We start from the raw sequence: 24,413 nt of genomic DNA, 5'->3' as shown, positions 1-24,413 counted from the left end.
ATCACTACATCGGTTACTCTTTTTAATAGTAATGTACAGTTAGGTTGTAACCTTATTTCCGAACTCGATAAAAAAAAAAATTTAGCTCGCAAACCGAACCAAATCTTTGATTTTTAAAAAAATTCAACCCAACCAAAACCGAAAAAAGATCTAACCCAACTCAACATTTATGATTTGAGTTAAGTAGTTCTGGTTCTCGAGTCATATGAACTCCTTTTATGAGATTTTGATTGGAGAGAGGAACAAATGCTAGCGAGGATGTTTGGCCTCGAAGGTGGGTGGATTGTGAGATCTCACGTCGATTGGAGAGGGGAACGAGTGCAGCGAGAACACTAGACCCCAAAGGGAGTGGATTGTGAGATCGCACATCAATTAGAGAGGGGAACAAGTGCCAACGAGGACACTAGATCCCAAAGGGGGTGGGTTGTAAGATCCCACATCAATGGAATCCTCCCCTTAGTAGACACGTTATAGAAACCTTGAGGAAAAATTCGGAAGGGAAAGCCCAAAAAGGACAATATTTGCTAGCGGTAGGCTTGGACTATTACAAATGGTATCAGAGCCAGGTGTCACAATCGCACTTTTAATGGCAGCGGACTTACGATTGTGCAGCACTCACTTTCCTACGACAAGTGAGCTAAGCCAATTCGTTCTTGCGTCGCCTACGGCCAAGCGACGTATGCTCGAGCCTCTGGCCTCGGTTTTAAGAGAAGGTTTTAGAAAGCGAGGGCAAAGAGAGATTTTCGAAAGAGAGATTTTTGAAAGAGACGTTATATAAGCAAGCAAGAGAGAAATAACAACGGCTTACAGTATATAACCTTGGGTAGGGAGAAGTTGACAACTAGTCGTATCCACCTATAGTACATTCTGAGGCATAGGCATTTCATGTCTGACACGCCTAGACATAATATTTCTGAAAATAAAAGTAAAACACTAGAATATGAAAAGGCATGAATGGTTGGGTTTGTCATGGGCATGCGGAGTGCCAGTGAGGACACTAAACCTCAAGGGGGTGGATTGTGAGATCCCACATCGATCGGAGAGGGGAACGAGTGTCAGCGAGAACACTGGACCCTAAAGGTGGGTAGATTGTGAGATCTCACATCGATTGGAGAGGGGAACGAGCGAGCGAGGATGTTCCACTATTTCCTCCCCAAAATCAGCCTTTGATAGGGTTTAATGGTTTTTTAAAAAGGTTGCTAAAGAAAATTGGAGAAATCAGAGCATTTTGCAGAGGAAAACCATCACCTCAAAATTGCAATAAAACCTAACATCAAAGAAGTCTTCAAATTCATCGCCAATGTTGTCTGCTTTAGCCTCATGGTAATGAATATTGCATTCCCCCCTTTAAAACCGATGTGATGTGAGATCTCATACTCTACCTTCAAAGCCTCACGATAAGGACTCACATTCTACGTCCAAAGCCTCGTAGTAAGAAATGTTTCATTCCCCTCTTCAAGTAATGTGATATGAGATCTCACAACGTCCTCGTTGGCACACAACCAATATGTTGTGGGATCTCATAATCTATCCTTCTTGGAGACGAAGTCCTTGGTACACCACTCACCACTCAATACCCGACTCTAATATCATCGGTAACAACTCAAGTTCACCAATAGCAGATATTATTCATTTTAGCCCATCACATATTACCATCAGCCTCAAGATTTTAAAACACATCTACTAAGGAGAAATCTACATCTACACCGTTATAAGAAATGTTTTGTTCCTCTCTCCAACCGACGTGAGGTCTCACGTAACAATTGAGGATTTGAGCAAATTTTGAGTCTTTTATTTCAAAGAAGTGTGAAGACAAATTGAAGAAAAGATCGTGATGAATAGATATTGAAGTTCACATTAGATAAAGTATCTCTCTTTTCTACGATTTTTTAACTGTGAATAATACAAGGAAAAAAAAAAAACTCAATCTAGCAGCACCAACAAAACAGTCTTGTTCACTCATAAGATACCTGCATCTAACCATAAATTTCACAAACAACATTCATCCATCATTTACTCGACATTACCGTACCGTTCGATCTAATAAAGTTACCTGACTATGGTTTAAGTGAAATTCAGGAGTATAGATCGTTATTACTTACTGGGTTTCCTGTGAACTCTGTGGAAAGAGATGACAATTTCAAACAGTTGATTCCAAGCTCCCCTTGAGAAGAATGAAAGAAAACAAACGGGGTCAATCAAAATGAACCTATTCAAAATCCAAACCTAAAAAAGGGGTCAATAACCTTTGAGGTGAACCTAAGCAAACAAAAGAAAAAGCATTTCAATCCCAACGAAATCATTAGATACAAATTCCCAAAGTTGTTTGAGATGAACTCACAAAGACTCAACTCGAGAACTTTTTCCATAGAGTAGCGTCGTTTATAAAACTCGACTTTCTTCCAAAAGTGGAACTCATAAAAAGAGTTTTAGCTCTTTTGTATGGCAATAAACCTAACAAAGGATCACCAATCTGAGCAAAGCTCAACATGCGTAAGATAAACCATTTCGACAACAAAAACAATCAGCACTTCAGAGAAAGTTGCCTCTATCCCTGAAAGAAGAATGAAACAGAAACTCCATTATAAGGAAACGATCCCTAATATGTACAAACCAAAAGTCTGTTTCATCACTCGGTGTCACTTCAGTCTACATTTTCGACAACCAATTAAACCGATTTCGACAACCAATTAAGTCAGCAGCAGAGAAAACGTCGATTTCCAAAAGATGGTTCATTTAGGGTTAGTGCTTGCTTCTGATATCTACCAGGCTTCCTATTTGGTTCTTAAAGGCTCAATGAACAATGATTCTTCTGAATTGAATACAAACAAGGGGTTGAGTTTTAGGCTCTATCTAGTCTGAAATGGCATCGTTCTACAATTTTCTTGGCATAAAAAGAAGCTATTAAATGGAATGCACTCATTAGTCCATAATGATCTCAGTGAACAGGTGGTGACATATTGAAAAATGGCATTATCATTGCATCACAAAACTTGATCATAAAGCCAAGCAAGAGATTTCATTCCATCACATTAGAAGTGATTTTGGAGCCAATCAAAGGCATCATCACAACAAAATGAAAATTTTCTAACTAAGAACTATAGATTTCTACCAATCAAATCTAGAGAATCAGAATCAAACCAACTATACAGAACGACTCACCGTGGCATCTCCTGTTGAACAAGTAGTAGCAGGTCCGGCTGCTCTTCTAACACTACCAAAATTCTTCCTACTCCACTTTATACATGGCCCCTTAAGATCTACACAACCTTTGTCTCAGAGAATTTGATCTCTTAGACACCGAAGAACGAGAAAAAACCTCGTTTCTTCGGCTCCTCTTCGACCATCACAGCCGTCATACTGTCCTGTTCAACAAGCCTCCAAGCTGCCTGCTCAAAGGCCAAACCCGCCAATGTGGGTGGCTTGTTCAACACCAGAGGGTACCCTCTGTTTGTGCTACGAATTACCTCTGAATCCTCAGGAATTGCACCCAATAAAGCCAAGCCCAACATCTCTTGTACGTCTAGCACAGACATCATATCCTCCCCTTTGATCATATCAGTCCGAACCCGATTCACCATCATCTTAATGTCTCGAATTCCATCACATTCAAGCAATCCCGTCACCCTATCGGCGTCTCTCAAGCTCGTGATATCCGGCGTCGTTACAAGAATCGCCTCATTAGCAGGAGTAATGGCGGTAATGAATCCGGCGTCAATTCCAGCCGGACAGTCGATAATAATGAAATCAGGACAACCTTCTTGTCTAGCTTTTAGCGCATCCACAAGCCAAACCAATGCTTTCCCACCAAAACCAATCGGTAATTTCGACCTAGGCTTCGAAATACAAAGCAATTCAAAATTCGACCATCGTTTATCCCTCACCAAAGCCTGATCCAACCGGCAATCCCCATTGAGAACCTCAACAACCGTGTAATTGACACGATTCTCAAGCCCTAAGAGAAGGTCGAGATTCCGGAGGCCAACGTCCGCATCAATGGCCACAACAGAGAAGCCAAGACGGGCCAGGGAAATGCCGACATTGGCAGTGGTGGTGGTCTTGCCAACGCCGCCTTTACCAGAGGTGATGACGACGACGCGGGGAGTGTCACCGGCGAGCTCCGGCTTCCGATTCCATTGAAGGACGGATTTAACGGGGGTGGAAGAGGGGGATTTGGGGAAGGATTTAGGGTTGGGGATTGGGAAGGCTTTGGAATGGAAGGGATTGAAGATGAATGGATTGGGAAGAAGGTGAAGGATTCGCATTGTCCTGAACGCAAGAATTAGGGCATACCAACCCCAACAGTAAGGATTTGATCACTTTGAGACACTGGAAATGGAAGACTGAATGTTCCTCTGCGACAGAGACTGAGAGATCGGATATTTTGAACGAGAAAAAAATATAAAATAAAAACAAGAAAATTAAATTTAGGAAAAAAGAAAGCGCGCCAGGTAGGGGTCGAACCTACGACTTTCTGCTTAGGAAACAGACGCTCTATCCACTGAGCTACAGGCGCTTGTGTTTGAACACGATCTAACAATAATTATATTTATTCAATAAAATAAATAAATATCCTAAATGTTCACAATTTACTTTGGTTAAGGTCTCAAGATATTGAGTATTAGAAATGTTCACTTCTCCATTCATATTTCAATTTTTATTTCCACTAAATTTTTTTATTTAATTTTATTTTTGCGGAGATTTTAGAATTCGAGAAGATCGGACTACTCTAATATATAGTTATCTCTTAATCTTTGTTAAGATAGGATGAGATGATAGGTACGAGAGTCGTGCCCCTAGATTGAATCTGTTCAGATAAAGAACATGGTCAATATGAGTAGTTCTATGTGAGTATAAAATAGTTGGCAGAAACAAGGTCGCCTATCAAGATCAAGAGTAAAAAAAAAAAAAAAAAAAAAAAAAAAAAAAAAAAAAAAAAAACTTATTTCTAAACTTGTGATTCAAACTACTCCGCAAAATGTTTGATTAACACCACTTAAATGATTCTAGCATGCAAGTTTTAGAATACAAGAATTTGCAAAACAAAAAACTTAACTTTCAACGAATCTAAAAAGAAATTATATTCATTTCAATTTAAAACGTGACGTTTACAATGAATGAAAAGAGGGTTATACTCTCAAAGCAAAGCTGCTTTACAAAGGGGAGGGAGTGAAGCAGCTCGATCAATAGAGAGAGAAACCGTCGACTTTCGAAATTAGGAGTAAAGTGTTAAAACGCCCCTACCATCTTTTTAAAACGCAATAAACATTTGATACTTTACTAAGGGGAAAGAGTGAAGCAGCTCGATCAACAAGGAGAGGAACCGTCGACTTTCGAAACTATTAATAAAGCGCTAACGCATCCCTACCATCTTTCTAAATCAACAAGCATCCAAAACTTTAGTATGTAGAAGGAGCGAAGCAGCCTAAATTAAATATTTAAAAATAATACATGTTTTAGCCACCGACATTTAATGACCTAAAACCAATATGAATATACCTAACCCAATTATAGTAGGTCAAGAAATTTCAACCTAATTCAATCCTATCCACGAACACCTCTGGACTTAAGTAAAAAAAGTACACGTTAGGATTGGAAGCAAACCAGTAAATTTCATTCATGGTCGGCCATTATAACTCAAGTGAACAAAAAAAATGTATGTTGGGACCAAGGTTGTCCCCTTATGGCTTGTCATGAACACGATCTTGCAACTTTAGCTTCGAAGAACGCTTCATTATTTTGTTTGGGGGTAATGAAAGAGAGAATTTGAGATGGAAAATGAGAGTGTTCTTTGGTCATAACAATACACCAAGTATTGTATTTTGATGGCTGCTGATGTAGTTCAAATTACAGTCCATGTTGCTCTAATTCTTGGTCTTGGAAAGCTGTTCATCATTGATTTAAAGCTGTTGTGGCTTCAAATGCCAATATTGAGCCCCCAACAACACCATGTGGGATGCCAACTTTGGTGGTTCCTGCTCTTTTTGCTGCTACTTTTCTGGGCATTGCCTTGACCATCCTTAGCTTAGACCACCCTACGTGCTCGAGTTCGGTTTTTTTTTTTTTTTCACTTAAATATGTCTTCCGTAAGTACCTTTTCATATATTTCATTTATTTACTTCTATGATCCGAATATATCTGCAGAATAAGGAGGGGACAAAGAAGTTTTCCTCATCTCTATCCCGTTCCTGTCTCTTATTTCAACTCTCATTCTTATGAAATTCTAATTTATTTTTGCAAGAATTGGGACGGGTATTCACTATAAAATAATTTCTCCATTTTTTAGAAAAAATATTTGTTTTTAATGGATAATTTTCATTTTCTAATATATGTCACGTCAAATTTTCTAAGTACAACCAGAACATAATATATCATCTAATAACGTATCAAATGTTTAATGATAGTTCAACATGTACCTCTCGTTCACCTACTTGTGTACTCTATTTAAGTTGGTTTGGGTTATAAGCTCTACTCAGGTTATTCGAGTCACCAACTCAACCAACTCCAAATTTCGATTTGGTTCCAAAAGGTTTTTACAACCCAACTCAATCTCTCTACACCACTAATTTTGATCCGTAACTAATAGTATATTGATTTATCCACCTCGTTTTTTTGTTTCGAAGTCAAAATTTTATGTGATACCATAATGGGAACTAAATTCAAAGGGTTAGAAGGTGATTGATGGATACTAGAGCCATGTCCAATTAATACCTTTCACCCTTGTCCCTCGTCAACAATATATCATGTTATTCTTTCGTTAGAGCAATAAGATACTTGTAATAATCCAACTCCACCACTATCAAATATTGTCTGTTTTGGTTCGTTATATATCGTCGTCAGCCTCACAATTTTAAAACGCGCCTATTAGGGAGAGGTTTCCACACCCTTATAAGAAATGCTTCGTTTTCCTCTCAACTGATGTGGGATCTCACAATCGACCCCTTTGGGAGCCACACTGTCCGATGTCCGACTCTAATACCATTTATAACAATTCAAGCTCACCGCTAGCAGATATTGTCTGTTTTAACACGTTACGTATCGTCGTTAGCCTCACAATTCTAAAACATGCCCATTAAGGAGAGGTTTTCACATTCTTATCGGGAATGCTCTGTTACCCTCACAACTGATGTGGGATCCACAATCTATCCTCTTGGGAGCTCACCGCCCGATGTCCGGCTCTAATACCATTTGTAATAGTTCAAGCTCACCACTAACAAATATTGTCAGTGTGAGATCTCACATTGGTTGAAAATGAGAACGAATCACTCTCACGAGAGTGAGAAAATCTCTCCCTAACTAAAATGATTGTTATGAGTGGCAACATGAGATGTGTGGTTTCATAGGATTATTACATGACAGCAGACAACATTAATAAACAAAGCATTGACTTCTCAACAACATATTACACTGCACAGATTTGCGAATCCTTTTCAAAGTCAACTCTACAGCAGACAAGATTGGAATCTATTACCAACATTGCTAGTTTAGGACCCCCTAAAATACCTTTTAATTATGTAACCAAAATAAAGGTTAAATGATGTAATTATGCAACTTTCTACCCTCCGGCCCAATCGTACGCATCAAAGATTAGGGTCGTCTAACTTAACCCTAATTGGCACATAGAGTTCGAACGTCTGTAATCAACTCTAAAAACCGTGGACCACCGTCATATGGTAAAAATTAAAATTTTGATCCTATTCAAGAACTCGAAAATAAGATATATTTCCACTCTATACCTTTGATCATCCTTTTGGCGATCTAGAGTATTTTTTATGATCGGAGGTTTGGCGTTCTTGACTAGGTACCTTATGACAAAAGTCAATCTTGACTTAAATTTTATAATCGAGTAGGTCAAAAGATAGAGTTTTCTTTTTCGTTTTACTTTTTAATTTCTAGATGTTACAAATTATCATTTTCTTTTTATGTTGTGATTTTAAATTAATTTCTGTTTGGTTTTATCGTTTAGTCAAACTTGACTATAGTCAAAGTTGTGATTTTGTATTGAATAGGTCCACAAAGTGGGGTGGAGATGGAAAGCTTTCTTCGGTCCCGTCCCACTATAATAGGTCATTATAATGATTATTGACGTGTACGATTGAGTCTCATTTATGTTTTAAAATACGAACCAAAACACTAAGGTTTTATTGAACATCGCTATTTTTTACTTGAGTATGTAGTACTTCTCTACACACGTCCCATGCATGCATATATGGACCTACAAGATAGGCTCATATACGTACCCCTATGCCTGATTAAAGCTAGCACACGCTCAGACTATTTAAAACTACAAAGGAAAAGGAGCCCATATAATATTATCGTGTACATGTTCGTACTAATCATAACGTGAAAGTATTTTGATGCTCGTGATATACAAAATACATGAGGTCCCATAAAGCACCTCCTACTCTCTCAAGTTTATACCTTAAATTAATGATGCGTCAAATCACTTCAAAGTTGAAAATATTACATTAAAATTAAAAATAAACTTAGTAATTCTTTTATTCATATTAATATTAATATGTGTATTGTAACATCTGACGATAATATAAAATGCAATAGATACGTACGAGCCAACATGAGCATAACTCAATTGGTCTGAACTACTCATTTTTTATCGAATGTAGTTTAATGATCAATTAACCCATTGATTGAACGTATCAATTCGAAGAGATACTTAAGTGGGAGTTTAGCGGGCTTTAACGAGCTTATTTAAATTAGTAGCTAGTCAGTGAAGTCACTCTAGCATATTTGTCATGAAGTACTACTAAAAGTGTCATTCTTTGAGGTCAATGTGACCGAGTCGTGGTGGACTTTACTCCAACTTATAGAAATTTACACTCAGTCAACAAAATCGAGCTATTCCAACAGAAGACATTCATGATAAAATATGGGTATTTGTCACAAAAAATTTATACAATTTCACATGTCATACACGACGTGCATGCGTGCATGAGGTCTTATAACTCAACGATGCAGTATCCAACAAGATATAATTCTCCCTCTAACCTATTACTTCTTTAGTGCAATCCAAACGAGGTAAAAAAAAAAAAAAAAAAAAAAAAAAAAAAAAAAAAAAAAAAAAAACTACATAACGAAGAACCAATTTAAAAATCATTTTAAAACTAAATAAACCCTTGGACTCTTGACCCCTTCTTCTTATTTTCTTTAATATTCAATTTTTAAAAAAATTATAAATTTAATCCCGAGTTTTAATACCCCTTCCAATATTAGCTCGATAAAGATTGATATCAGCTCCAAAAACAGCGAGAGAGAGTTCAAACCGATCAATTAGACCCATATTAATCCAACTGAATCAAGTTGGATCAGACTAGATGGGTCGAGTTGTTCAATCAAACTAATATATTTAAAAAAAAATTAGATAAATAATTTAGAGATTAGTTCGGTAATGAATAAATATAGAAAGAAAAAATGGAATATTAAAGCAAAAGAAAAGAAGTATTATTATTATTATCAATAAATGAGAATTTAATTAAATCAATTTTGTCAAACTTCATATGAAATGATAAAAATTAATTACAATTACTTTAATAATAAAAACCTTTTACATATGGTAACAAATCCACTATGGTCAAATATTATCAAATTTTTAAATTTTCTCATTTATTACATTAAAAATTAATAAAAAATCGAGCTGTACTCCATAAAAATAATCTTATTTTAGGTAATAAAATCTTATTAAAACATAATATCAGTAACATGCCAAATAATTAATGCCTCAGTAACTTTCCAAAGTTACCATTCCCACCATTTAATGTTCTTTTTCCCGATATTAATTTTGTAAATTAACGCCATAAATTGCATTAATATCTAATTATATTTAAAACAAAATTGGACTTTTTAATTTGGTAACCCTTATTAATGATTAGAAAGAAAAAAAAAAGTGAAAATAGAATTAAAAATATATTCCAACTGCCAATCAGAAGCCGACACGATGTTCACAATAATTTTATTATAAGAAATAAAATTAGGAAAATATTAAAAGTGGGGCCCATCTGGTTTCAACAAGTTGGCACTCACCAAACTTCCTCTTTCACACACCCCCAAAATTAGGAAAATATTTATCTTTTTTTTTCCCCTTTTTTTTTTTAATTTAAATTACAAGAATTTTCTCGGAATCCAAACACCCCACCATTTTCCTTTCCATTTTCTCGGGAAAATGTTAATATTAATATTAATATTAATACTTTAGAAAATTAGGTAATATTAAAAATTAAAAAGGGAAAAAAAAGAAAAAAAAACAAACTAACGCCACGCCGTGGTGACGGTGAGAGTCCGGCCCATCCAGCCGAAGCAAATTCCTCCGTTTTCTTCCTTCACGGTGAACCCCGGGTTGACTCGGTAGCCTGAACTCAACCGAGTTTTCATCGACTCAGCTACGGTTTGACTGATCGGCCTTGCCTCGAACCCAGCCATCCCCAGCCTGGCTCGCCATTTCCCAGCCACCTCGCATCTTTCCACTCGGTCTCTCCCCTCGCAAGCTAGGGAATTGGCTAACTTTCGTCCGATCCCTTCCTCAACCTTCACCCGGTCTGGATGGTCTCTCTGCATGGTCGAATCAATAGACTCGAACAATGAACTGTAGTAGATACACGACTCGGCTACCCGAGCCTTAAATGGAGATGTATTCATGTTCAATTCTTGCTCCATTACCGTCACGACGGTGGGTGCCAACGCCTTTACGCTACGGAGAAGCTCGTCGCGGGGATTCTCCGTCGAGACACTCTCGTCCGGCATTCGGTATAACTTGAATGCGAAATTCACCGCTAGTAATTCGTCCGGCTCACAGCCGAGTAACTCCCGTGTTAACTCGGCGAGTTTATGTCTTACGATGTTGAATTCGAACCCGACGCCGAGTTCGTCTGCGAGTTGACTCAGCGACTCGCCGACTTGTTTTAACCTCTCCTCGCCGCCACTCTCCGCCGTCACAACCGCCGTTAGCTTCACAGAAACCTTCCCTTTCTGGCGGTTGGAGAGGAGGTGAATTAGGTTCATATACTGACCGCCTTTTCCGATGTCGAAATCCACAACATGCATTTTCCGATCGTCTTCTCCGATCGCTTCAAGAATCGCGAGATTCGCCGCCATGAAAGCGAGTTTAAAGCAGGGAGAAACATCATACAGCAACTGGGTCGCCGCCGTGTGTTCCTCACCGTAAATCTCCATCACCGGCGGCGGGAATTCCACCGGATTCACACGCGATTTCAGAGCAAACACCATAAATTCCGCCAATTTCGAATTCGAAACAACCACCGGAGCAAGAATCTCATCAATACCCTCTAATTTCCCATCGGAAATCGCGGCGGCTGCCTCGATTACAGATTGTTTCCAAGAATCAGAAGCTTTGGAAGCGACAGAGGACGAGGTAGACGAAGAACAGGAAGAAGAAGCAGAGGAAGTCGGACTTGGATTCTGCGCCACCGTGGGACTAATCAGATTATAAATCGTTTCACACCATGGACTATTCGAGTTCGTAATCACCGAAACGGCGTCGCTTCCATCATCATCATCAATATCTTCAAGAAGCTCTTTCTCCAATTCCTGAAGGCGATGATTCATAATCATCTTCTTCTCCGTGTCCAAACTCTGCAAATCCCTCACCGGAACCACCCCATTCGGCTGTTGACGAAGCTGCTGAAGAAGCGCGGCGGAGCTCGTGCCATAAAGACGGTGGGATTGAACATCCGGCGACGGCAGAGACATAGTAGAGTAGAAATCCAAATTGGAAAGTGGTGAAATCGGATGAGCAAAAGCTCTGGGCTTAACAGAGCGGAGGAAGAGGTTGTTGAGAGGAAGATTATGGTGGTGGGTATGTTGAAGATCGGCGAGATTCCGTTTTCCAAGCAGAGAAGAGGGGATTTGCCGACCGATCTGACCGGTGGTCGGATCTAAGAAAGCACCCCCGGGGAGCTGCGATCTGTATGGATTCGGCTGAGATGGGTTGGGGATGGATCTGCCGGCGGTGTAGAAATCCGGCGCGCCACCACCGGTGAAACCAGATTGCATTTTTACAGAACAGATTCCTTCCCTCTCTGTATTTTCTCTCTCAAAATCACAAAATTAAAAAATTAAAACTGTGAATTCCCAACCCCAAAACAGAGAATTTATAATATATATATATATATATATATATATATATATATATAAATAAATAAAGGAGAAGAAGAAGAAGAGACAGTTAAATAATCCTTGAGAATATAACGGAAGAAGATTTTAGAGAGAGAAAGAGGAGAGAGAGAGGGTTTGATTTCAAGTTTTTCAAAATTTTCAAGCGGATATCTATCAATCTATGATATGAATCGAATAGCTCTCTGTTTTTTTTTTTTTTTTTTTTTTTTTTAAATTGAATTAAAATTGAATTTAAATGATTTATGGAAAATAAAAATGGGGAAAAAACTGTGGACCGTTGGATGCTGGTGAGATGGGGTTGGGTGGCGACAGTTAAGAAGAATTTGTGGTGATAAAACGAGGTAGACCCAACCCATGCTCCTTACTTTCCACGAAACTTTTGCTTCCCTCCCCTCATCATTCCCCACTCTCATCCCTCCGCGCGTGGACTTACCTTCCATTAAATGCATTTCTCTTTAAATATCATTTCAGAAATAATATATTTATTTTTTAAATTTATCCAAATTACATGCACTAAAATTTTTTTTTTTTTCTTTTAAAATTTTTAATTTTACTAGTATGATAATTATTAGTTTTTTCTTTTGAAAATTATTATCTTTTTCATTTTCCATTGCTCGTTACGAATTTCTTTCTGGTTTTCATGGCTAATCTTACGTTCAATTTATCATCAATAATAGTCACGTTACGAATTTCCTTCTGGTTTTCATGGCTAATCTTACGTTCAATTTATCATCAATAATAGTCACTACTGCTAGACTCGCTCGATCGACTTCGTCAAGAAATCCATTTAGGAAACAAACCACCATTAGAGAAGAAGGGAACTCATAAGTGAAGTGTATGTAGAACGTGAGGAAGGAGGTTGATTCAGTCTTGTCAATTTTCTTTGATTTTCAAGCCAATTTTGAATGTATTATGTGTGTGGATTGTTAGAGGGTCAGCAGTTATATAAAGTAAGAACAACTGTCCATATAAGTATCGATAGTTGGTAGGTATGGGGTCGCTTCTCGTATGGTTATGAATATGGTACTATATGAGGATTAGTATTGATAGAATTCGTATATGTACCAGATTTTGTAGCTACAGGGTCGCTCCCTATATGTTAGACACACATGCAACGTCATTCATTGCGTGTACATGATGTGATCTACTAGAATCATGCCCTATATATGTATGAACTCACATGATGGGATTAAACCATATAATGTTCGGGATCTTGCCCTACATGGTATGAACCCACGATGAGTCGCTCCCTGCATGTATATCATCTATGAATCCACATAATGGGGTCACTTCCTACACGAATATGATATAATCTACGGAGGTTGTGCCTACATGATATGAACCATGACTGGGTCGCTTTCTACATCATGATATGATCTACAAGGCGGTACCTTACTCTTTGTATGTATATAATATGATCTACCCAACATAGAAATTACATATGATGGGACCGTTCTCCCATGATTAAGACTATACGTATAAGATTTAGAATTGGATTAGTTTCAAGACTGAGACAATTATATACTGTAACCCAAAATTGGATCATCGAACCGTTTGAGTTGAATTAAACAAATTTTTTCGTGCTTATTTAGCGAATTGATGGGTGACAAATGTTTTAATTAAAAAAATAGAAATATAAAAGAAAATTATTTGTTAAATGGGCATGAAATAATAAATGGGTGGAACTTTATGAATTAAAAAATGAAATATTTTTAATTATAATAATAAAAATAATAATATTATATATGTCATCGTTGGTAGTGGGATGTTTTGGTTAAGATATAATTATTTTTGTATTTTTCAGTCCTAATATATTAATATATTTCTATTTTACTGCATTTGCTGTTCGCCATTATGTATTTATTTATTTATTTTAATTTAATTTCAGATACTTTTATAATTCTGCACTGTTTTAAAACAAAACAAACAATTTTTTAATTAAAAAAAAAATCATATATATTTACTTATGGGAAGGAGTTTGAGAGCGACGCGCCAAGAGAAGAAGCGTAGAGGTTGAGCGAAAGAGGCAAAATCGGGGAGTGATAATCTGACAAGCGAATTTATAAAAATTAAATAAAATTAAAATGAAGGGACAAAAAAGCCCATAGAATTGAATCAGTGGAAATGTAGTTTCACACGTGTACAAAGGGGAGAGAAACATTCAGCAGTACTCTGTCACAGCCACGTCAGATTAAAAAATTCCCCGAGTTTTTCATTCAACTTGTATTTTCTTCTTACCGGCACCTGTCGGTTACCGCGTTTCTATTCTTCCCCCACTACCCTGGCCAACCCCCTATCCACACAACCTTTTTTTTCCTTTTTTTTTCTATTAAATTTTAAATGTTTACACGTCTCTTCAACATTAATTAATCTCTTAAATATAAAAAAAAAAAAAAAAAATTAAATTATGTCTAATAATCTTTTAATTTTGTATTTTATTTCTGTATATTATTTGTTATCGGTAAAGAATGTTTCATTTCTCTCTCCAATCGAAATAAGGTCTCACACATCTGGTGTGGTCCTAGTTAGTATTCTGTATACTAATTAGGACCACACCATAACAACCTTGGTCAATCTAGACAAGTTAGTTAGCACGGGATGCTGGAAAAAAAATAAAAAATAAAAATATTGTTTATGTTTATACTGAAAATTGAAAGAAAAAAAAAACATAATAAAAAGAAATGTTTGTGGTTAATATTTTAATTTATTGACCAAATAGAAAGATATTCTTTTATTTAGAAAAAAAGAAAAAGAAAAAAAAAAGAGATTCTTTTGAAAAGGATATTTTGAGGGGTTTGTGTCCAAGTACAAGCTCCACCCCATGTGCATTTAATTTCATAATTATAAATTTTATTATCAGTTTTAGATAATAAATTAATTCCATTTATTACAACACCAGGCCCGTTTTTTCCATTCAACTCAATTTAATTTCATTAATAATACTCTTTCTCATTTCAATTAACTTTTAATTTTATTTTTTATATTAATTAAAATTTAATATTTTTAATTGAAAATATTAATGCGAAAATACTTCATTTAAACTTTCATAGAACGTACTTGAATGTCTTGCCTAAACCTAAAATAAAGGTAGCACGTGGCTTGAGTATTTAAAAAAACATTCAATAAGTGATCCTAAGTTAAATGTAAGAACATGCGAATGCAATGACGGGATATATCATATCAGTCGGATTTAAATTTGAAAAATAATAATTACAAAACGGTAGCGTGTGGGGAAATCAAGTTGAGAAATTAGTTACCAATAAACTTTCTCTTCATTTTTTTATTCAAAATATTGGGCAAATCTCACCGTGTTGACACGTGTCCTGCCTAACTCAAATTCCATCCAATCAAAATTTTTCTTTTTTTTTAATAATTCATTTATTGTCTTTATTTTCTGAAAGTGGAAAGAGGGAGATTCCTTCTCAAACCCAAATTTGCCTATGAACTCTTTTCCTTCTAGACTAGCTTGTAAAATAAAGAAATTTGGAATAAATTTATTTCAAATTTATTCCAAATGTGGAATAAATTCATCTTTTTTTTAACATTGCAATTCTAAAGAAACATGATTTACCCTAATCATCTTCCCGGGAATCACTCTTTCTTAACAATGTTCGTTTTACCATTGAATAAACATATATTATATTTGGACTAAAGTTCATAATGATCTCGTATGTTCGTGTTTCTACTTTTTTTTTTTTTTAAATGGTTTAAACAAGTATTTTTTTAGTAGGGATGTTCGTAGGTTGGGTTGGCTTGGTTCAGATTGTTCGAGTTGTAGACTTTTCAACTCAAAAACTATTGGTTATATAATGAACCGAAGCCAACCATAATTTTCTTGGTTTTGATTGAGTTGGTTCCGTTGTTCATCACAATTATTTAAAATATTAATTTTAATAAATATAAAATCTCATTCCATAAAATATATATTTATTTATTTTCAAACATTTAATTTGAAACTCAATTTTAATATATATTTTGACAAATTACTATGAATTGTTTTTAAGAATTATTGAAGAATAAATAATCATAAAATAAAATAAATACACGTATATATAATTATATTAAAAAATAAAAAAAAATATTTAAATACCCATATTTTTTATCTCCACTAATGGCAAAGGTGGAGATTAAACCATTGACTTTAGAGCGATAACGGGTCCGTATCAATTGAGTTATGCTCAGATCAGATACATTGTAAGAACGAAAAAATGAAAGAATAAGCTAAATACGACTTGCATACCTTCTCTTTCGGGCTACACAATTCTCGTAGGTCAGGCCGTGGTGCAACAATTTTCAATATTTGGTTAAGTCTCCTTGTTTATCTTTTTTATTTTATTTTTTTTCTTAAATTTTCTTTTCCTCAATAAAATAAAGTGAAAAAAAGACCATTCAAATATTGCAAAATTTTATATTATCCAATTGAGCCATTGCCACGTGTCTTATTTATATATTACTTTTATACTACAAAAAATTAAGAGAATAAAACTTTTTACAGGGCCAAAATCGTCATTTTCACCAACATTTCAGGAGTCGGTGAAGGACCGCCAGCTATACTGTAATTAATTGACGAAGAAAAATCTGGAAAATCAAATCAAATTAAAATATTATTTTTTTTTATTAATTTAATTAATTAGATTAAAAAAAAAAAATCGAATCGACCAACCCAATTCATACCGCTTAGATTGTGTTCGGTTTAAATAAATGAGAAGTTTAGAGATTATTTAGTTGATGTTCCTCTCAATTAAATTTACGAACCTAAAAAATTTGAATTTATTTTTAATTTTTTAAAAAAATATGTATATATATATATATATATATATATATATTTTTTTTTTTTTTTTTTTTGCTTATAATACAATTTAAAATATATTTTTACTTATAATAAAATTTGAGAGAATAATAACATTATTTAATTAATATAAATTAAAACAGTTAAATGAGTTAGTAGTTGATGGTTTATATTGATTTGACATGATATTCTTTTTTATATATATATTTTATTTTTTATTTTTGAAACAATCTCGCATTAAAATAAAATAGGGAGGAAAAATTGAAGAATCTAAAACCATAAACTAAGAGTTATAAAGAAAAGAATAAAGACAAATAAAAATAATGGGGGGGTATTATAGTCTTTTTACTGAAACATAATGCGGCGCTTTGACCTGCCGTAACTGGGTGACCGGCTACTTGGAAATGATCGGTCACGAGAAGCATTTCACGCCGTGCCGACTAAAAGAGTCTCACGCGCAAATAACGAAATTGACGCGCAAACGCTACTTTTTTTTTTTTTTTTTCTTTTAATTTTTAAAATTGAATCAAGTGCCACCGTTGATTTCAAGTTCAACCAACCAACGGTTCAGATGGAATCTGTAAACAGTTTGAATAATTGACTTTATTTAAAATATTGGTTAAAGTAAAATGAATCCAAAGAAATTTCATTTGAATTTATAATAGTGGAAATTTTTATTTTTAAAAATATTTTCAACTTATCTCAATTTTGAATTTAAAATTTTAAAATTAAAAAAATTATATTAAAACAATAAACCTTTCCATTTTATATCATAAACTCATTTAAAACAATAAAACAATTATATTTAAAATTTTGAGTGTATAATATATGATATTTTATATTGGTTGTTTTGTGGATAAAGGGCAAAATAATAAAATAGAGGTGGTCTAAGTTGAGTCTTTTAAAATTATTATTATTATTATTAATGTTACAATTAATTTAATAATATAATTTGAATAATTGTATAATGTATCAAGTTGGGTGTAGGTTTGGTTTGGGAATCATTAGATTGGTGCCCCCACATTAAATTTAAATAAATAATAAAAATATAGTTGTTGCTTTACCAATAATTTAATAAAATTTTATTATTCTCTTTAACCTATAGTTTCATTTATTTTCACAAATATTTCCTAATTATGGTTTTATTTTGATCTAATAACATTTTCAAATATTTTATTCAAACTAATAATAATAAATTAAGTGTTCTCAGATTGCTTCTAAATTTATAAATCATCTTTTAAAATTTTACTGTAATGACCTTTTTTTTTTTTTTTTTTTTTAATATTTGAGTCACTCACGGTTAATAGCTGACGTGGAATATTGAAAATATACAATAATTTAAAATATTTAAAACGTGCATGCGTTTATTTGAGTTGGGTTGAATTTTTTAAAAATAAAAAATTTGAGTTGATTCATAGGTAATCAATTTTTTGGTCGGGTCAACTTGTCCAACCCGAAAAGAGGATTACAACCCAATCCATCCTATCATACTTTTAAAATATTATGACGATTAAGAATATTTGACATTTAGCAGTAAGTTGTAACCTGTAAATGTCTAAGAGACAACTCGACTCAACCCAGAAATAGAAGGTTAGGTTGGGCTGTGAACTATATTCAAGTTGCTCGAGTCATCAACCCAACCTGAATAGAGTTTATAATTATGTAATTATTACTTTAGCTTTGTTTGATAATCGTTCGATTTTTATTTTGATACGGTTAAGTTTATAATCATTATTTCTACGGAGATTAATTAATTAAAATTTCTTAAAATTTAAAAAAAATATAATTTTTGTTTTTAAATTGAACTTAAAAATTCAAATATTTCTGTAAAAAGAAAAGGACAAGTAGGGGTAGGGGCGGGGGCAGGCAATGTCAAATCATAGAAAATAAATTAAAACAAAACACAAGGGTAAAAACGTCATTACAAAGAAACAGAGAGAAAGAACAAGAAACTGAAAGCACGCAATCCTGTTTGCGTGTTGCGGAGCGCCGTAATTAATCCTATTATACCAGAGCCGTCAGATGTGAGTGGACACGTGGTAAGATCGTAATGCGGGTCTACAGAAAGTGTCAGTACGGTCGCCCACGCGGGATTCGCATCCTGGTGTATAAAAGCAGGAAGGCGCTTTTAGTGATCAAATTTGATTTAGAGAATTGATCCTCTGAATCCAAAACCTTCCAAATCCCACACTTATTTATTTATTATTATTATTATTATTTTTCCATTACTTTATATTTTTCTTTTTAAAAATTTAATTAAATATTAGCTGGGGCCCACTCAATTTTATACTAAATTATTGTGGTTTTTTTTTTTTAATAATATATTAAATACAAAATTAAAATTAAGAGACATATTAGAATTTTTTTTATAAAAAAATTAATTGTAAATTAATTATAATTATAATAATTAAAAATAAGGAAGTGGTCTCATCACTATTTCTCATAATAGTAAAGAAAATAATATACTTTCATGTGGTCCTAAAATTAATAAAAACAATTTTTTTTTATTTTTTTTTTATTTTTTGAAAAAAGAGCAATCTTTATAATTAAACAAAAAATAATTATTAATTGTAGGTTGGCTTGGGGTAGGTACTATTTTTAGTCAACATTTGGTCTTCTTCTCTCTTCTTTTATGCATTTCTTGGTGTATTTTTCACTTATTTTTCTTTACATAAATTAATATTTATCTTTTTATATGATCCGAACACGTCGACCAATTTAAATTATCTAATCCAGATCATAAAATTTCAGTTGGGTTAGATTTTTTGGAAAATAAAAAATTTGGGTTGATTCACCGGTTACATATTTTAGAAGGATCAACCTGACCCATCTAAAAATAGATGTCGGCCAATCTAACAAATATATTACGTGATGTTCGAGTGAAGAGGAACTACGCCCAAATGAAAATAATTCTGAATCACGAATATTTTAAAAAATTGAAAATTATTATTTATACAGTCCATTATAAAAAATTTAAAATTAAGCAAGCAATTTTTTTAGATTTATAATGATGAGATATGATTTTGGGCTGAATGTTAGCTTAATTATTTGGGTTAATTACAAAAACAGCTAACCTTTTTAATTTTTAATTTTTAATTCCTAATTATTAATTAAATGAAAAGGGTGGCTAGATGTGAACCAATACATTGAACTAAAAAAAATGTCACATTTATTTATTTATTCAACTTTTAAAATTATAAATTTACTCCTAATATAATAATTAATCTTTTTTTTAATATATATACATATATTTATTGAGTCATTAAAATATTCCATTTTTTTTTAGACAAATAATAATAATAATTATAAAAAAAAAAAAGGAAAAAAAACTTATAGAGGAAACATAAATCACTCTCATAGACATTTTATCAAACATGTCACATGCATGCATAAGTTGTATTATTATTTTTTTTTTTTCTTATGGATCACTCACACTCAACCAAATAAATAGATTCTCAATCACTTTTATTTATTAAAAAAATGGGTGTTCAACATTCAACCATCTTGACCACCAAAAATTAAGGAATTTTCCTACAAAAATATCTATAAAAAACAAAAATTTAAACCCGAATCAAAACGCTGGATTCCACTTGGGTTAGAGCTTATAAGGGTGTCGAAACCTAATGCACGCGTTTTAAAATTGTGAGATTAACGACGATACGTAATTGGTCAAAACGAATAATATCTGCTAGCAGTGACATTGAGTTGTTACTCGTTCCACTGCGTTCATGACTAGGTTGGCTTGCCAACAGGTGTGGAAATTCTTTAGGTTGGTTGTTTATGGAATTTTTATTTTGAAATATAAAAGTTGTATTATAATTATATCTTATTATTAATTAACAAAAATAAATTATTAATTTTTTTTTTTTTTTTTTTTTAATAAAAAAGTTGTAGCTGTGGCTAAAAAAGGGGAGAGAGGAGTCGGGTGCGCACGGACATAACTAGAAGCGTCTTTTGTAATCAGTTTTGCCTAATTGTCCCCCCTTCCGGCTATTACCCCTCTATCGGGAGAATTTATGTTAAGAATGAGATAAAAATAAAATTGAGAAGGTGTGTTATCATTGATATTGATATCCTTTAAATAGGATACCAGAAGTACAAATTAGGAAAATATAAAATAATTAAATATTCAGAATAAAATAAAATTTACCGTAAATTAAATCATAAATAAAGAATAGTATGATATAATATCTAAGATATATTCTATACATAATATATACTCTAGATATTATATCTCAATAGTTTATAAATAAATACTTACCTGGGGAGGCGGCCAGAACTCTTTTTTCTTGAAACCAGAGGACGAGCAGCAATACCAGGGTGATGAGCTTGAGGATCAGACGTCTTAGGGGGGACCATTCTAAAAGGTTCTTCTTCTTTTGCTTTTCCCGATTAGAAGTCGACGAGTGTGGTCCGGCGGAAAAACATAAGTTGTCCGTCTCGATCAAATTTGAAAACGGGTCAGAAGAAATGGTTCAATGTTGTTCTTGTGGTCTTGTGTATAGCAGCGTAGAGTAGTGATCTCTTCTCACAACCGTCTATCCTGTGCTGGGGCTCGGCTCCTGAACCGTACTTGAGCTGCCTTCTCTCTCGATCTCAATTGAGACTCGCCCCCGTCCTGCAAGAAAAAAGGTCGCTTGAGTTTTGAGTGCCGGGTACAGGGAAAAAAAAAAGCCACGATGATCGGAAAAAGTTTGCCAACATTTCAGATAGGCTTGTCTATGCAGGCCTAACAAGATTTGGGCCTATTTCTTAGGCATTGGGCCGGCCGGGTAAGCTTACTTCTTGGGCCTATTATTTCCGCCGGGTTCCGGTTTCTGGTTACGGGTTCGCGGTCAAGGCTTCCCGGAACCCTCCAATCCATGTTATACCCAAATTCCTCGTTTAGCTATCGAATTCATCAGTCATGGCGACTGCACTTATCGCCGGCCTTTCTTCAACCCTAAAGCTTCCTCTTCTCACATCAATTTCATCTTCCCCTTTGAAATTTCGACCTAAAAGCCAAAACGTTCAATTTTGTAGCTCCCCTTACAAAATTCACACCATTTGGAACAAACCCACAAGAAATTGCAATGTGTTATCGCATAATCTAAGTGGGTTTCTAATTTCGAGGAGCTTGGGACCTTTCACTGTCTCCGCCGGAGCTGTTGAACCTCAGAATGATGATAGAGAGGAGGGTACTATGCCGGAACGGTTCAGGTACTTGACCAAAGAAGCTCCTGATCCTCCTGTGAGATGGCCTTTCTTTGTTGGTAAATTCTTCTTCTCTTTACAATTTTGTTTTTCTTAGATGTTTTGGACGTTTAAGAATCATTTCTGTTCTTGGTTTGTTTAATTTTACCACTTCGATTCAGTATAATCTTCAAACTTGTTAGTGGGGTTTGCGATTGTTGTTGAATTCAGGGTAGAAAAGATTGCCTAACTTTGTTGATAGTCTTGGAATTTTTGTCATTGTAACAAGAACAGCTGTATCTGTAATAGTTTCTAAGCTCTGTAGTTTTGAATTTCATTGTTATCCTATGGCATAATAATAGGATCTTGTGACAGGTTGAGAGGTCATGTGGGAGGTAGCTAGGCTTAGTACCTCCCCATGAACTTCATTCACTAGGCCTTACCGAATGAAGTTATTAGGACGGAGACATATGGGTATGTGTTTGAAACTTGGACATTGATTGTGAGATCCCACATTGGTTGGAGAGGAGAATGAAACATTCTCTATAAGGGTGTGGAAATCTCTCTTTAGCAGGTGGGCTTTAAAAACCTTGAGGGAAAGCCAAAGAGGACAATATTGGCTAGTAGTGGGCTTGGGGCGCTACAAATGGTATTAGAGCTAGACATCAGGCGATGTGCCAGCGAGGAGGCTGAACCTTGAAGGGGGTGGACATGAGGCAGTGTGCCAGCAAGGACACTGGGCTTCGATGGGGGGTGGATTGGGGGGTCTCACATCGATTGGAGAAGGGAACGAGTGCCACGAGGACACTGGGACTCGAAGGAGGGTGGATTGTGAGATCCCACATCATTCAGGGGAGAACGAAACATTCTTTATAAGGGTGTGGAAACCTCTCTTTAGCAGACGGGTTTTAAAAACCTTGAGGGAAAGCTCGAAAAGGAAAGCCCAAAGAGAACAATATCTGCTAGTAGTGGACTTTGGGCATTACAAATGGTATCAGAGCTAGACATTGAGCGATTGCTAGCGAGGAGGCTGAACCTTGAAGGGGGTGGACATGAGGCGGTGTGCCAGCAAGGAAGCTGGGCCCAGAAGGGGGATGGATTGGGAGGTCCCACATCAATTGGAGAAGGGAACGAGTGCCAGCGAGAACTCTGGGTCTCGAAGGGGGTGGATTGTGAGATCCCACATCAGTTAGGGAGGAGAACGAAACATTATTTATAAAGGTGTGGAAACCTCTCCCTAGTAGACACGTTGTTATGAGTTTTGTGTCATTCAATCATTTATGATATACTGAATGCATATTCTTAGTAATGTATTTGTATCATGTTCATTACAATTCCTTTCTGACGAGAAAAAAAGACAACATTAGTAGCTTATTCTTCTGCGTCGTCCTCTGTTCTTAATCATAATAATTCAACCCGACATAAATTCTTGAGTTCGTTATCTTTTAATACGATCGATCTCGTTATCGAAAGATGAATTACTGTTAATTACCTTTGGTTATAATGCAGCTCTGGCATTTATTCTCTATGCTTGGAGAGCAGTCTTTTTTGAACTTGGTAACTGGAGAAAGGCTGTTCTTTGCATCTTCAATTTTGTGGGATACATATTAAAAGGTGCCTTAGCTCTCATCCTCTATGTTATTGGAGATCCCATCACTTCTATGATAAGAGGAATCGAGACGACATTCTACACGATTCGATCTTTCTACTCGAGCATAGTTGCATACGCACCCGTTCCCGAGCTAACCACACTAATCATCCTAGCCTCAACCGTGGTTGCAATCTCAGAAGCCAGTGTCCCTGATTCTGTTAGCACTCAACCATATCTTCTAACACTATCAGGGCTTGCTAGCTACGCAGCCGTGCGAGCGTACATTTCCGAGCCATTCTTCTGGACGATTCTGTTGGGAGTTTACAGTTTCTCGAAGTTCGTCAAGAAGAGAAACGACGTAACGTCTGCGCTGCCTGCTGCTGCTGTGTTTGCTGCCATTGGTGAGCCATGGGTTAGGATTTTGGCTATGGGTTCGTTTATGGGTTTGGCTATTTGGCACCATTGGAAGAAGGTTTCACAAGGAAAGGAAAGGGAAGAGGGTGTGTATGAGAGGGATGTTCCGGTGCCTCTTTTGGGTGCGGCTTTGGCTATTGGGATCCATGCGGCGGCCAAATGGGCTGGTTATAGGCACTTGACATGGATGATTGTATGAATATAAACACTTCAATTTTTATTTGAGGTTTTGATTTGAGAGATGATTTTAGAAGAGAGGAACCCTCTTATTTATCATTTGATTTATATTTTGAATTTTTA

At 35.1% G+C, this 24,413-nt stretch overlaps 3 protein-coding genes and 1 non-coding gene across 5 annotated transcripts; 1 reads left to right on the top strand and 3 right to left on the bottom strand.

The window, feature by feature from the left end:
• Positions 1-1,817: 1,817 nt before the first annotated feature.
• Positions 1,818-4,380, bottom strand: LOC111808327 (septum site-determining protein minD homolog, chloroplastic). Of its 2 annotated transcripts, none has more exons than XM_023694246.2 (2): positions 3,163-4,380; positions 1,818-2,164 (listed from the first exon to the last, which is right to left on the bottom strand). In XM_023694246.2, the coding sequence occupies exon 1, from the start codon at positions 4,263-4,265 to the stop codon at positions 3,294-3,296; it is 972 nt and encodes a 323-aa protein (XP_023550014.1). In that variant the 5' UTR covers positions 4,266-4,380; the 3' UTR covers positions 1,818-2,164; positions 3,163-3,293. The 2 variants fall into 2 exon arrangements, with proteins under 2 accessions (XP_023550014.1, XP_023550016.1); XM_023694248.2 differs by lacking the exon at positions 1,818-2,164 and adding an exon at positions 2,261-2,554.
• Positions 4,381-4,443: 63 nt separating this feature from the next.
• TRNAR-CCU (transfer RNA arginine (anticodon CCU)) lies at positions 4,444-4,516 on the bottom strand. Its single transcript has one exon. It is a non-coding gene; the product is annotated as a tRNA-Arg (tRNA).
• Positions 4,517-9,902: 5,386 nt separating this feature from the next.
• SCL8 (SCARECROW-like 8) lies at positions 9,903-12,275 on the bottom strand. The gene has a single exon (XM_023694245.2). The coding sequence runs from the start codon at positions 12,022-12,024 to the stop codon at positions 10,264-10,266; it is 1,761 nt and encodes a 586-aa protein (XP_023550013.2). The 5' UTR covers positions 12,025-12,275; the 3' UTR covers positions 9,903-10,263.
• Positions 12,276-21,797: 9,522 nt separating this feature from the next.
• On the top strand, positions 21,798-24,413 carry EMB1923 (embryo defective 1923). The gene is made up of 2 exons (XM_023693911.2): positions 21,798-22,188; positions 23,618-24,413. Exons 1-2 carry the CDS (start codon positions 21,843-21,845, stop codon positions 24,310-24,312), a joined length of 1,041 nt encoding a protein of 346 aa, XP_023549679.1. The 5' UTR covers positions 21,798-21,842; the 3' UTR covers positions 24,313-24,413.

This window comes from Cucurbita pepo, chromosome 13 (genome assembly GCF_057944985.1).
Source record: "Cucurbita pepo subsp. pepo isolate OVF chromosome 13, ASM5794498v1, whole genome shotgun sequence".
Classification (NCBI taxonomy): domain Eukaryota; kingdom Viridiplantae; phylum Streptophyta; class Magnoliopsida; order Cucurbitales; family Cucurbitaceae; genus Cucurbita; species Cucurbita pepo.
The sequence above is the reverse complement of the archived record's forward strand: the minus strand, read 5'-3'. Positions and strand labels throughout refer to the sequence as shown.

Excerpts from the sequence above, each read along its gene's own strand:
- EMB1923 (XM_023693911.2), top strand. The coding sequence starts at position 21,843 with ATGGCGACTGCACTTATCGCCGGCCTTTCTTCAACCCTAAAGCTTCCT. Across the intron at positions 22,189-23,617 it reads GAGATGGCCTTTCTTTGTTG|CTCTGGCATTTATTCTCTAT; the intron begins GTAAATTCTTCT and ends GTTATAATGCAG.
- SCL8 (XM_023694245.2), bottom strand. The coding sequence starts at position 12,024 with ATGCAATCTGGTTTCACCGGTGGTGGCGCGCCGGATTTCTACACCGCC.
- LOC111808327 (XM_023694246.2), bottom strand. The coding sequence starts at position 4,265 with ATGCGAATCCTTCACCTTCTTCCCAATCCATTCATCTTCAATCCCTTC.